General features: G+C 37.1%; 1 protein-coding gene across 5 annotated transcripts in view; it reads left to right on the top strand.

Annotated features, from left to right (window-relative positions):
• LOC141522202 (cation channel sperm-associated auxiliary subunit beta-like) overlaps positions 1-15001 on the top strand; it is a 204147-nt gene that overhangs the window by 48662 nt on the left and 140484 nt on the right. For all 5 annotated transcript variants that reach the window (XM_074235409.1, XM_074235408.1, XM_074235404.1 and 2 more), the window contains exons 11-14: positions 3418-3484; positions 3706-3752; positions 4102-4254; positions 12756-12908. In XM_074235409.1, the coding sequence (XP_074091510.1) occupies positions 3418-3484; positions 3706-3752; positions 4102-4254; positions 12756-12908 (420 nt within the window). The remainder of the gene's footprint in view (positions 1-3417; positions 3485-3705; positions 3753-4101; positions 4255-12755; positions 12909-15001) is intronic.

Genomic DNA, 15001 nt, shown 5'->3' with positions numbered 1-15001 from the left:
TATCATTCATTGAGAAATACATTGTCTATGATTTCAAGAAGGATCAAAATACTCACTCTGAAGATGAGGAAGTACAAGCTTCTGTATCTAAAGACTGCAAGAAAAACAGAAATTGGGTTCAGGCTATGATAGAGCTCAAAAAAGATTTTGAAAATCAAGTGAGGGAGATAGAAGAAAAATTGGAAAAAGAAATGAGAGAGATGCAGGAAAAAACATGAAAATGAAGTCAGCAGCTTAGTCAAGGAGATCCAAAATAATGCTAAGAAAATAACATGTTGGGGCGGCTAGGTGGCGTAGTGGATAAAGCACTGGCCTTGGAGTCAGGAGTACCTGGGTTCAAATCCGGTCTCAGACAATAATTACCTAGCTGTGTGGCCTTGGGCAAGCCACTTAACCCCATTTGCCTTGAAAAAACCTAAAAAAAAAAAGAAAATAACATGTTAAAAACCAGCATAGGTCAAATGGATAAAACAGTTCAAAAAGTTATTGAGGAGAAGAATGCTTTAAAAGGCAGAATTGGCCAGATGGAAAAAGAAATAAGAAAGCTCTCTGAGGAAAACAAGTCTTTCAAATCTAGAATGGAGCTGAAGGAAGCTGCTGACTTTATGAGAAGTCAGAACACAATACTTCAAAACAATGAAAAATTAGAAGAAAATGTGAAACATGAATTAGATATAGAACAGGTCATTTATTTCCACTCAAAAAGGAAAGGATAGGGATGGCTAGGTGGTGCAATGGATGAAGCATTGGCCCTGGAGTCAGGAGTACGTGGGCTCAAATCCAGTCTCTGACACTTAATAATTACCTAGTTGTGTGGCCTTGGGCAAGCCACTTAACTCCATTTACCTTGCTAAAAAAAGCCCCTAAAAAACAAAAAGAAAAAACAGAAGATATGGAAAACAGATTTAGAAAAGATAATTTAAAAATTATTGGACTACCTGAAAGTCATGAACAGGAAAAGAGCCTTGGCCTCATTTTTAAAGTAAAGGAAAATTGCCCAGATATCCTAAAAGCAGAGGGCAAAATAGAAATTGAGAGTATCCATCAATCTCCCCTGGAAAAAGATCCAAGTTCCAGAACTCCCAAGTCAAAGAGAAAATGTTATAAGCAGCTGGAAGGACACAATTCAAATATTGTGGAGCTGCAGGCAGAATCATGCAGGACTTAGCAGCAACTACATTAAAGGTTCATAGGACTTAAAATATAATATTCCAGAAGACAAAAGAACTTGGAATGCAACCAAGAATCAACTACCCAGAAAAACTGAAGGTCCTCTTCCAGGGAAAAACATGGACTTTCCATGAACCAGGGGAATTTCAAATGTTCCTGTTAAAATGGCCAGAGCTGAACAAAAAGTTTGATCTTCAAATACAGGACTCAGTTTAAATCCTACCTCAGACAATAATTACCTAGCTGTGTGGCCTTGGGCAAGCCACTTAACCCTATTTGCCTTGCAAAAAACAAGAAAACCTAAAAAAAATACAGGACTCAGGTGAAGCATAGAGTGGAGGAGAAGGCTAAAATATGAGGGACTTAATGATGATGAACTACATATATTCCTGCATAGAAAATGATACTGATAATACTCATAAGAAACTTCTCATTTAATAGTGAACGTAGAAGGAGCTTTTATAGATGAAGCACAGGAGAGAGCTAAATTTGATAATATATTGTAAAAATGGAGTCAATGGCTAAAAGGGAAAAGTAATGGGAGTAAAAGAAAGGAGAGGTGGACTAGGTTAAGGTCATTTCATATAATTTTTTTTATTACAATGAGCTATTGCAATGATATGGAAGGGGGGAAGGCAAAGAGGAATGAGGGAACCTTCGCTCTCATGAGAGTCTGCTGTGCCACCCAACTACCCTACAGCACATTTAAGAAGAGGGAAATATTGAAAGGAGATAGAAAATATAGTGTATAGTAGTAGAGAAGTATGAATGGAGGGAATTGAGATTAGCAATGGCAACAGTGGAAAAATATTGAAGTAGCTTTTGTGATGGACTTATCCTTAAGAATGTGATCCACCCACAGCAAAGCTGGTGATGTTGGAACACAGATTGTAGCACATTTATTATTATTATTATTATTATTATTATTATTATTATTATTATTATTATTAGGGGGGGTTGCAAGGCAGATGGGGTTGGGTGGCTTGCCCAGGGCCTCACAGCTGGATGATTGTTGGGTGTCTGAGTTTGGATTGGGACCTGGGCGCTCCTGATTCCAGGGCCTGTGCTCTATCCACTGCACCACCTGGCTGCCTCTATTATTATTTTTCTTCTTCTTCTTCTTCTTCTTCTTCTCATCATCATTTTATTTTGTTTTGTTTTGTTTCTGCAGGGCAGTGGGGTTGGGGTGGCTTTCCCAGGGTTTCACAGCTGGGTGATTGTTGGGTGTTTGGGGCCAGATTTTAGCTTGGGTGCTCCTGGCTCCAGGGCCAGTGTCCCATCCACTGCGCCACCTAGCTTCCCCTATTATTATTTTTTTAATTTAAATTTAAATTTTTTCCTCTTTACTTTATTACTCATGAGGGTCTATATTTTTGGGGGGGAGGGGGAATTATGTTTACTCTGAAGAAAGAATATTTTAGTAATATATAAAAAGCATCATTTGTACAAAAATAAAATAAATATAATCAAAATAGAATTCACTCCAGGATGTTATTTGGTTATATTAATAGAATACAATGCTATGTGTCCTCTGTAGTAATAAAAGATAAAATTGTTGTGAAGCTATATATATATATATGATGTAATATTACTTCTTTTTTTGTGGGTATCCGAGAAACATTACATAGAGAAAAGCTGGAGTTCAGAGACCTAGACTCAAATCTTGCCTCTGATATTTCTTAGCTTGGGTGACCATAGACAAGTTACTTGATCTCTCTGAGATTTTTTTTTCTCATCTGTAAAATATAAATATTGCTACTAGCTACCTCACAGGATTGTGTTGACCAATTTCCCTTACATATTTTAGTTATAAAAGTACAAGCTATGGCTTTGTGGAGAAAACAAATTTCACAATTCTAACATTAAATTTACTTGAGCTCCCAAAGCTGGTTTAGATTTGAAGAATGTAGGATGGAGTATAATACAGTTTAAATTAGAGGACAAAAATGCACATTTTGATGAAATGTTGCTGTTTGCTAGCATCTTTGGAAAAATGAGAGATTTTGACCATTAATTTTATAAGTAAATTTTTCATTTGCTTCCTTTCTCTTCCAGAATTCACTTGTTAATTTTTGCTTGCATCTTTCCTAGATTGAATACTTTACTATTTTCTGTTTATATTTTTATATTTTTTCCTCTATCAATTATCTCATTCTTGAATAATATTTTGAAACTTTCTGTGATTTTTGTTTATAACCTTTTGAATCTATATGTAGTTGCTAAATATTGTCTTTCTATTTTTAACAGGAAGATTATGAACAAGCAAAACTGTGGTATCATGAAAGATGTTTAGCTAATAAGGAACAATTTGAAGGTGAATTTTTAAAAATATATTTGAATGAGCATTTGAATGAGCATTCCTAAACAGTTAGGAAAATATCATGATATATTGTTTGTTTGAGCTAGAAATTTTCTACAAAATCTGTTGGCTTAAATGATTCATTAATCCCTAAAATGTTTTAAAAATGCAATTTCATTAAGTGCTTGAAGCTTTTATGGAAATGTTTATACTTTTTTGTAATTTATGATTTTTAGATGATTATATTGCTATCACTTTTAACAAAAAGAAGACCTTGAGCCAGGTAAACTGTTGCATTAAGAGAAGGTAAGAAATGTGATTGTGGAACAATTATTGAAAAATTGCTAGTTATAATTTTTTTAAAATGGCATTTCATTCTTATAGAAAATGTAGCTGTCCTAGTCATTCGAACTTTACTAATACTACTTCATGGAATCTTCTAAATTTTATAAATTAGCAGTTCTAGAAAGAAATTGCAGGATATTAAGCAAGAATAACCTATTTGAAGCAGACAACAGCATACTTTAAAAACTTAATCAAGCTGCAGGATCACAAAAGCTTATACATTTTTGTCTAGAGGCACCCAAAAGTTGTCTTGAAGTACATCTTTAAATTGTTTTCATTTTTTGTAGACATCCACTTGTTTCTACAGTATAGATCCATTTATTATCTGGAATCCTTGCTTACCTAAATTTGGAAAATCTTGGACCAAAGCCAGTTATAAAATTGTTTCATTCCTTATTGATTCTGAGCAGGATACTGCAATCTATCTTATAAAAGCACAGGTATGTTCTGTCACTTGAAGGTGACTTGGCTGCCAGTCAAATGCAATAAAAAAGACAAATGTTTAATTTGCAATTGAAGGCTCATGACATCATAGAATTTACTGCTCCACATTGTAGTCCATTCTATTTTTAACACTTTTAAAATAACTCTTATTACTAGGGCTATCATAAGGAACCAGAATTAAGACTATCAGGAGGAGAGGAAAATTAAAATTAAATAGCTGCAACAGTTCCTATGTTTTAGTACCTTATTCCTTGCAAACATCATCCATAAAGTGCATCTGTACTTAATGAAGGCCATAGTTAGCAACAAAGATCTACTGTCTATTGAGACCTAAATTGAAATATTACCTCCCATATTTACCAGTTCTAAAGCCTTGGCAAATCATACCTTCTCTGAATCTCAGATTCCACATCTGCAAAATAAGTATATTAATGTCTGTACTTCCAATCTTATTGCATTATTATGAGGATCAAAAGAGATGTGTGTAAAGCATTCTGTAAATATTAAACACTAGATAAACATCAGCAGTTTTTGAAGTGATATTAGTGGCAAATATCCACACAAATTAGAGAAAATTCAGAACTAGTATGTCTTTTATTTTTAAATTCATGGTTTTTGATTATGGAGCAATTAAATTGACATATTGTGATAGAGTTTTAGCAAATTTTTGTCCAGATAAGAATTGTGTTTATTATCTTGCTGGGGGGAAGGGTCAGGATTAAGAGAGAATGGGAGGGGTGGCTATGTGGCACAGTGGATAAAGCACCGGCCCTGGAGTCAGGAGTACCTGGGTTCAAATCTGGTAACAGACACTTAACAATTACTTAGCTGTGTGGCCTTGGGCAAGCCATTTAACCCCATTTACCTTGCAAAAACCTAAAAAAAGGAGAGAGAGAGAATGGGGACAAAAATAAGAAAAATTGCATATCCCCCTATATTTTTAATTAATTTATAACACTCTACTGTCTATGGTTTAATTACCTACTGCTTACCTAAAACATAATTAAAAATATAGGGGGATATACAATTTTTCTTATTTTTGTCCCCATTCTCTCTCTCTTTTTTTTCAGGTTTTTGCAAGGCAAATGGGGTTAAGTGGCTTGCCCAAGGCCACACAGCTAGGTAATTATTAAGTGTCTGAAGCCCGATTTGAACTCAGATACTCCTGACTCCAGAGCCGGTGCTCTATCCACTGTGCCACCTATCCACCCCAATAAGATAATTTAAAAAAAAAAACTAAAGGTAATAGTCTTTGTTCATTCTTTAAACTCCACAGTTCTATTTTTGGATACCCTAAAATTTTCCCTGATTGTTGCACTGATGGAATGAACAAGTCCATTAAGATTGATCATCCCCCCATGGTACTGTTAGGGTGTACAATGTTCTTCTGGTTCTGCTCATCTCGCTCACCAAGCATCAGTTCATGTAAATCCTTCTAGGCTTCTCTGCATTCCCATCCCTCCTTGTTTCTTTTCTTTTTTTTGGTTTATTTATTTTATATTATAAGAGGAAACATAAACCCCCTCCCTAAGAAGATGAGAAACCTCAAGAATAGTGAGAGAGAGAAAAAATGTACTTCACTCAGTGTTGAGGTTCCAATGGCTTTGTCTCTGGGGTGAGTTGCCTTCTTTATCATAAGTCCATCACAGAACTTCAATATTTTTCCCACAGTTGCTCTTACTAGCTATATTTCCTTTCACTCTCTTCCTCCTCACTCTCATTTATTTTATTCTCTCTCTCTCTCCTTTCATTCTTCCCCTGTCCAAAAGTATGTTGTATCTGAGTATCCTCTCCCACAATCTTCCCTCTCTTCTATCACCTATCCCCCCACCAGCCCCCATTTCCCCCTTATCCCATCACTTTCTTCTCATTTTTCTTTAGGATAAGATAGATTTCTATATCCTATTAAGTGTGCAAGTTATTTCCTCTCTAAGCCATTTCTGATGAGAATGAAGGCTCACAAATTCCCCCTCACCTTCCCCCATTCCATTGGAAAAACTTTTTCTTGACATTTTTTTCTTAGCTCCTTCCTCTTCTTTCTCTTCCTCCGAGTACTTTCTTTTATCACCCATTGACACCATCTTTTTACTATATTATACCATTATATTCCACTCCTACCTGTGCCTTGCTATATATGCTCCTTCTAACACCTCTTATAAATGAGAATGTTCACATGAGTTATCAATATCTTCTTTCCATGCAGTATTACAAACAGTTTCATTAAGTTCTTCATAGTTAGTCCTCTTCATTTGAAATTCTGCTGTTTCATTGAAAGTCCATCTTTTCCCCTGAAAGAGGATGTTCAGTTTTGCTGGGTAGTTGATTCTCAGTTGAAAACCAAGATCTTTGCCTCACAGAATATCATATTCCAATCCCTAAGAGCCCTTAATGTAGATGCTGCCAGATCCTTTCTAATCCTGATTATAGAGCCATGGGAGTTGAATCATTTGTTTCTGGCTGCTTTTCGTATTTTCATTTTGACTTGGGAATTTTGGAATTTGGCTATAATATTCCTGGAAGTTTTTCTCTTCATATCTCTTTCAGGAGGTGATTGGTGAATTTGCTCAATTTTTATTTTTACCCTCTGATTCTAGAATCTCAGGGTAATTTTGTTGTATTATTTCTGAAAAATGAAGTCTAGGCTCTTTTCCTGATTGACATTTTCAGGTAGCCCAATAATTTTTAAATTGTTTCTTCTGAATCTGTTTTTGAGGTCAGTTGTTTTTTTCAATGAGATATTTCACATTTTCTTCTAATTTTTGGCCTTTTTTTTGGAAGAGTTTTGTTTCTTCCTGATTTCTCGCAAAGTCATCAGCTTCCTCTAGTTCCATTATGCATTTGAAGGAGTTATTTTTTTCAGAGAGTTTTTTATCTCCTTTTCCATCTGGCCAATTCTGCTTTTTAAGGCATTCGTCTCATTTGCCTTTTGTGCTGCTTTATTTTCCATTTGGCCTAAACTGGTTTGTAACATATTATTTTCTTCAGTATATTTTTATATTTCTTTCACCAAGCTGCTGATTTGGTTTTCATGATTTATCTGCTTTGCCTCTCAAGGCCTTTTTTTTGAGCTCCTCCATAGCCTGAGCACATTTCTATTTCTCCTGGAGGTTTTGGATACAGAAGCTTCCATAGGACCAAAGTAATTTTCTATGGTCAGATTCTTCTTTTTCTGTTGTTTGCTCATTTCCTCAGCCCAAGCCTAATTTACAGCATTTCCAAGACTTTGAGGGTTTCTTTGGGACACCCCACTGGGACCTTTATTCCTCCAAGGTCTTATGTCTCTTGGCTGTGCTTTGATATTTAGATGACTACAGGAGAACCCCTCTGCCCTGGAGCTGTGAGGATGATCCCTTCTATCTTAGTATGGAAGGCCAAACTGCAACCTGGATCTGAATGTGGGCAAACAGCAGAGTCCTGCTCCAGGGAGAGCAGAGAGATTTCTGCATTCTCCCTCAACCCTCTTACCATCTGTGGGCTGTGCTCTGGAGGTTTAGGCTGTTTTTCATGATTTCCTGCTGCAGGTTCCCACCACAGCATTGCTCTGAGGTCAGTGCTCCTTACTCCACACATCATTCTGATGCAGAAGAGTTCTCTCCCTGCCTCTTCATGCTTTTCCCAGTGATTTCTATGCTGTGCTGTGCTCAGCCATGGCTTTTTTCCAACCCCTGGTCCTGGTGAAACACACTTTTCTGGCAGAACTTCTAAATTGACTTGGATTGGGAAATTGTATCACTCAGTCTTTCTGTGGCTTCTGTCTCTCTAAATTTTAGCTAGATTCATAATATGATGGCTTTTGGAGTTTTGGGGGGAAGGAGTTTCTGGAAAATATTGTCTTCATGCTGCCATCTTGCCTCCGCCCCCGTTAACGGCGCATTCTTAAAGGTCCTAAAAATAAGTTTTACATCACAGTCAGGCAAGACATCTAGGGTGGAGGCAAGATGGTGGAGAGAAACTACCAGATTCCCAGAGCTTTTTCTAACCTCTCACTGAACCAAATTAAATGAACTTCTAAATAGATCCTAAAATGACAGAACTCCACAAAGAGAAATATTAAAACAATTTTTTCAGATCAATAAACTTGGAGGAACTTTAAGAAATGACTGTCTCACTGTTTCACTTGTCCCATTTTAGGGGACTGCAGATCAGTTTAGAGAAGGGGAACTGGGAAACCAGTGGGAGGATCTCAGCCAAAGTAGAGCTCAAAAAGTAAAATACCTAGGTCATGATTCAGCAGGCCAGCAGTAGAGCAGACAAGCAGTAAGGGACCTAGCCACAGTGTAGAGGGTATACCTTGAGTCTCACATGACTGATGCAAAAAGGAGGACTGGGTTGGACTACCCAAATACAAGGAGCAAACCATGAGTATCTGACACCAATGTGGAATATCAGGGGTCAGATTCCTGGATCCCAACACAAAAAAGTTTGACAGTAATTACTTATGCCCCAGGAGCAGAGCTCAACTTGCAAATTGAGCAAAAAGCTGCAAAAGAAAGCTACTGTGGTGACAGGGAAGTCAAAGTGCCATCTCAGAAGAGGAAAGCAATGACAAAATGTCTACATGTCATGACTCAAAGGGGATTATGATTTGGTATCATAAACAAAAAGTCCTCTTGGAAGAGTTCAAAGAGTATTTTAAAAAACAAAAAAGAGAGGAAGAAGAAAAATTGAGGGGAAAAAAGTGAACATACAAGAAAATAAGGAAAAATTGGATGAGTAAAACCAAAAATTGACTTAGGAAAGCAATATCCTTACCAGTAAAATTAGACAAATAGAAAAAATAAAACAAATCCTTCAAAAGTGAAATTAACTAACTCAAAAAGGAATAAAAATACTTTAAAAGTAAAATAAGAAAGCACAAAGGCCATCTGAAGAAAATATACCTTTAAAAATTAGAATTGACATAAAAAATCCATCAAAGAAAGCCAAAAGATTAGAAAATATAAAGTATCTCTTGCGAAAAAAGCCAGAAAATAGATCCAGGAGAGAATTTGTGAATCATTGGTCTATTGAAAGTGACAATGAAAAAAAAGGGATTAGACTGTATCTTTCAGGAAATTTTCAAAGAAAAACTGCTTTAATCCTACAATAAAAAGATAAAAATAGTTCTTGAAAGATCCTCCAGTAAGAGATCCCAGAATACAAACTCCAAGGAAGATTATAGACAAAGTTCAGAATTATCAACTAAAGGAGAAAATACTACAAGCAGTCAAAAAGAAGCTGTTTACAAATGTTGTTTACAAGAAATTCAAATACTAAGGGATCATATTCAGGATTATGCAGGCTTTAAAAGCTTCAATATTAAAGAGTCATAGGGCCTGGAATATAATATTCTGAAGGTTAAAAGAGCTTAGATTAGAACCAAGAATCAACTATGCAAAATTCAGCATATTCTTTCTGGCGAAAAGATGGATTTTTCAATGAATTTGAAGACTTAAAATTACCTGATAAAAAGACTAGAAATGAACAGAAAATTTAAGAAAACAGAAAATATAAGACTCAAATGATGTGTAAAAATATTAGTAAATAAGACTAAACTGTTAATATCTCTAAACAGAAAAATCATGTATGTAATTCTTAAGAATTATATTTATATTAGGAAATCTGAAAGGAACCTACTAAGATTGAGGTTTTGGGTATAAGCTGATTTTGATGTGAAGATACTTATAATTCTTAATAATAGCATTTTTAGTAGAATAGTTGAAATGAGTATACTTAGAGAGTATGGGTATAAATTGAATATAATGTGATGATAAATAATTTAAAGGAGAGAGAAAAAGGGTGTAGGTATAAGGCAGGCACAAAACATTTAAGACATGAAAAAGACAGGAAAGTTGGAGGTAGAAAAGGGTAAATGACACCACATGAAGTGGTACAAAGGACCTTTTATAGTACAGGGAAAGAAGGAAAGGTAAAAGCATTGAGTAAATTTTGCTCTCAATAGATTTAGTTCAGAGCTGGAATAACATACATTCTCAACTGGGTTTAGAAATTTATTCCACCCTACAGGGAAGTAGGAGAGAAAAGGAGAAAAAAGAGAAATGAGAAGGGTGACAAAAAGTAACAGGAGTAAGGGGAAAGAAAAGTTAGGGAGGGATTGATAAAAGAGAGGGCAGATTGAGGAAGACAGCAGTCATTAGAAAAATACTGGTAAGGAGGGATAAGATGAAAGAGTGAATAATAAAAAGGGAAGTTAGGATGGAGGGAAATATAAGGTTAGTAATCATAACTGGGAATGTTAATGAGATGAACTCTCCCCTTAAACAGAAACAGATAGCAGAATGGATTAAAAATCAGAATATTCAAATATGTTGTTTATAAGAAATATATCTGAAGCAGAGCGGTATACACAGAGTAAAGTAAAAGGTTAAAGGTGAATGTATTATGCCTTAGCTGAAGTAAAAAAAAAAAGAGTATCAATCCTGTTCTCAGACAAAGGAAAAGCAAAAATAGATCCAGTTAATAAGAATAAAGAAGGAAATATATTTACCTGAAAAGTACCTTAGGCAATGAAGGAACATCAGTATTAAACATATATGCCCAAAGTGATATAGCATCCAAATTCTGAAAGAATTTGATGAGTTATAGGAAGACATAGACAGCAAAGTTATTGCAGTGAGGGAGCTCAACCTTCCTCTCTAAAATTTTTCTAATGGAACAAAAGATCAAAGATAGCATGGAAATTAATGAAGAAAAAATACAAAGCAAAGTGATCTAAATGTACCAGATATAAAACTATGTTTCCAAGTGTCAGTCATCAAAACTGTCTCATACTGACTACGAAATAGAATAGTGGATTAATGGAATAGGTTAGGTATAAAGTAAATAATTATAAATGGCCAACTATAGTAAGCTACTATTTGTTAAATTCAAAGAATCAACTTCTGGGAAAAGAACTCACTCTTTGACAAAAATTGGAAAATATTATGGTGGAAATTATACATGGGCCAACATACAGGATTTAGATATAAAGGGTGATACCATAAGCCAGAAAAAGACAAAGTAGTGGGAGATCCATGGAAAAGGGAAGCATTTACAACTAGAGATAGAGAACATTATAATTTACAAAACTGTTAATTTTGATTGCATTGATTTAGCAAACTTTTAGCACAAATTAAATGCAACCAAGATTAGAAGGAATATAGAAAATGGAAACCATTTTCACAGCTAGTGTTTCTGATAAAGGACTCATTTCTAAAATATATAGAAAGCTGATTTATAAGAGTAGAACTCATTCACCAATTGATAAATGGTCAAAGAATATTATGAACAGTTTTCAGATGAAGAAACTGGAATGATCTATAGACATAGAAAAATGCTTGAAATCATTGTTGTTCAGATACATGCAAATTATAACAACTCTGAGGTACTACCTCACACCTATCAGATTGACTAATATAACAAAAAAGGAAAATGTTGAAGAGCATGTGGTAAAACTCAGACACTAATGCATTGTTTGTGGAATTGTGAACTGATTTAACCATTTTAGAGAGCAATTTGGAACTAAGCTAAGGGCAATAAAACTATTCTTATCCTTTGATCCAGCAATACCACTTAGTGATCTACATCTCTAAAAGGTCACAATATAGGAGAAAAGACACACATGTACAAAAATATTTGTAGAAGCTCTTTTTGAGGGAGGAAATAATTGAAAATTGAGGGCATGGGGGTGGCTAGGTGGCGTAATGGATAGAGCACCAGACCTGGAGTCAGGAGTATCTGAGTTCAGATCTGGCCTCAGACACTTAATTATTGTCTAGTTGTGTGGCCTTGGGCAAGCCGCTTCATGCCACTGCCTTGTAAAAAAAGAAAAAGAAAAAGAGAAAAGAAAATTGAGGTCATGTATATCAATTGGGGAATGGCTGAACGAATTGTGACATATGAATGTGATAGAACACTATTGTTTCCTAAGAAATCATGAGCAGTTGTACTTCAGAAAAGCCTGAAAAAATTTGTATGAACTGCTGCTTTGAAGTGAGCAGAATCAGAACAACATTGTACACATGAACAGCAAGATTGTGAGGTGATCAACAATGGATTCAGTGATCAAAGACAATCCTAAGAGGCTTGTGATGGAAAATGCCATTCACTGCAGAGAAAAACCTATGGAATCTAAATGTAGAGCAAAGTATGCTATATTCACTTTAAAAAGTTTTTATATACTTTCTCTTTTTCTCATGCTGCTTTTTTTCATTTTAGTTCTAATTGTTCTTTCATAACTTGACTAATATAGAAATTGAACATTATCATACTTGTACACCCTGTATCAGATCACTCACTTCAAGGAGAGGGAAGAAGAAAGCCAGGGTGTTAGATAAATGTAGAACTCAGAGGTTTATAAAAAAGAAGAATGTTGAAAACTATCTTTGCATGTAATTTGAAAAAGTAAAATCACACTGTCAGGAGTTAGATATTTTGAATGTAAGAACATATTGGTGATGATAAAAAGAAATCCTTCTGATCATGCAAATTCATGTATTCATTTAATTATTTTTTTAAGAAAAGGATTTATGTTTCTGTGCGGAGTCTACACAAATTTCTACCAACTATTTTCCTGAAATTTCCAAGTTTCCTGTTTCCTACAACTTTTCACCTTGCTACTGGAATGGTCTTCCATCCTAGAAGTCACTTTCTCTATGTTTTTGGCAATCAGGTGAGTATCAACTAAATTTCACTTTAAGCTATAGGACCCTACATTGAGTATAATTGCTCTACTTTAACCATTCCCTGAAATACTAAAATTTGAACAAATCAATTATGGGATCTCTGAAAGGTTGCAATCTTTTCAGAAAAAAGGAAAACATTTAGTTCCTAACCTATAAATACATGAACTCTCCTACCATCCACAATATCTTGAAACTTCTTAGAATTCTTATAATAAACCTATCACCTGGGAGTTCTCCCCATTGCACAGACTGGGTGTGAGGGCTCTTATGAATGAACAAAACAGAGCCATTTTTGTAGATAACATAGACCAGGTGCTTACTGTTTGCATCTGTAAAGGCTACATAAGCCTGTGGAATGGGTCGAGGGGAAGGAAATGAGAAGGGGAGAGTGCTGACAGGGAGTGCTGAAATCCCCTTGAGGAGAATGGAGGGCAGGTAATGATTACCAACAGACCCCATAAAGGCCAAGAGTGCCAAGGCGAGATCAGGGGAGTCAGAAAAGCAGTGAGGGATATGGTGAAGGGGTATGGGGAGGACCAGTTCGTCAGGGTTGGTTCTGAAATGAACTTTGGCAGCCTTCTGACCCTTTAGGATGAGATGAGCCAAGGACAACACCAGTGAGGCTATACAGGGAAGAGAGGACCGTGATAGGTGTATCCAAAGCAGGGGTGCACTCTGCCAGAGGAGGGCAATGTGTGGAAAGACAATCAGGGAGAAGGGTTTGTGAGGGTCCCTTTGGGAGAGGGTAGCTAGGCGTAAAGCCGAGTTCACTTTGTCAATGGCTGCCACGGCCTCTCTGGTCAGCACACGGGGGCTAGAGGGATCAGGGGAGCCTCTAAGGCAGTTGAAGAGAGGCTGCAAATCTTTAGTGGAGACAGGCAGGGAGGGGTGAAGCCAGTTAATGTTCCCACAAATCTCCTGGAAGGAAGTAAGAGTGAGGGTCTTTGGAATGGTAACGACTGGCTGGCCTAAGAGGGCCAAGGAAGAATGCACTGTAAAGCCCAGGTAGGTAAATGGGGGGTGCCTCTGAATCTTATCCGGAGCTATCTTCAGGCCAAAATTAGAAAGGCTCTCTATAACCCAGGCCTCTATCATCTTAAGGGTGGCCTGAGAGGGGTGGGACAATAATATATCGTCCATGTAGTGGATGCAGGTTAGATGTGGGTAGGTACGGATGGGTTTGAGGGCTGCTGCAAGGTAAGTCTGACAAAGGGTGGGCCTATTTGTCATGCCCTGAGGCAGAACCACACAATGAAAGTGGTCATTTGGAGATTCATAGTTTGTAGCAGGAACGGAAAAAGCAAAGCGGGGAGCATCCTGAGGATGCAGGGGGATGCTGTAAAAGCAGTCTTTAATGTCTATGACAAAAATAGGTTGGTTTTTGGGTATAGCTGACGGGTGAGGGAGACCTGGCTATAATGGGCCCATGGGGACCAGCCAGCTGTTGGGTCCCTGGAGGTCATGTAAGAGACAGTATTTTCCTGGTGTCTTTTTTTGGGATAACAAAAATCGGGGAGTTCTAGGGACTGGTGGAATGAACAATGTGTCCCAAGGAAAGCTGCTCCGAGACAAGGGAGCAGAGAGCAGTCAATTTAATAGTAGGTAAAGGCCACTGATCCGTCCATAGGGGGGTCTCATCCTTCCATTGTATTGGGGTAGGTGGGGGGCAAGGAAGGAAGGATGGCAGGGGCGGAGCAGTGGCCTCCAGAATTGGGGGTGACTGGTAGAGACACCAATGGATATGTGGAGACCCATCTGTTTCTGGAGGTCCCTTCCCCAAAGGACATGGGGAGCTCCTGGTACCAGGAGGGGTCAGATGGATCTTGAATGACCTTCCCAGTCCTCCCATTGGAGGTCTCTGGATAGCATCCGAGTGGATGTTTCCCCACAGACCCCCATGATGGTGGGTCCTTTTTTAGTGGGCCATTCACTGGGGGCCTGATCGGCAGGGATAACAATGGTGTCAGCTCCTGTATCAATGACCCCAGTCCAGACTGACCCGGACAATTTTAGGGACATTCTGAGTTGCCCAAGTTGAATGGGTGCTGTCCAGAGGATGTCGTTTCCTCTTAGGCGTGGG

This window comes from Macrotis lagotis, chromosome 4, assembly GCF_037893015.1.
Source record: "Macrotis lagotis isolate mMagLag1 chromosome 4, bilby.v1.9.chrom.fasta, whole genome shotgun sequence".
Classification (NCBI taxonomy): Eukaryota; Metazoa; Chordata; class Mammalia; order Peramelemorphia; family Peramelidae; genus Macrotis; species Macrotis lagotis.
This window is presented reverse-complemented; position numbering and strand designations above follow the sequence as displayed.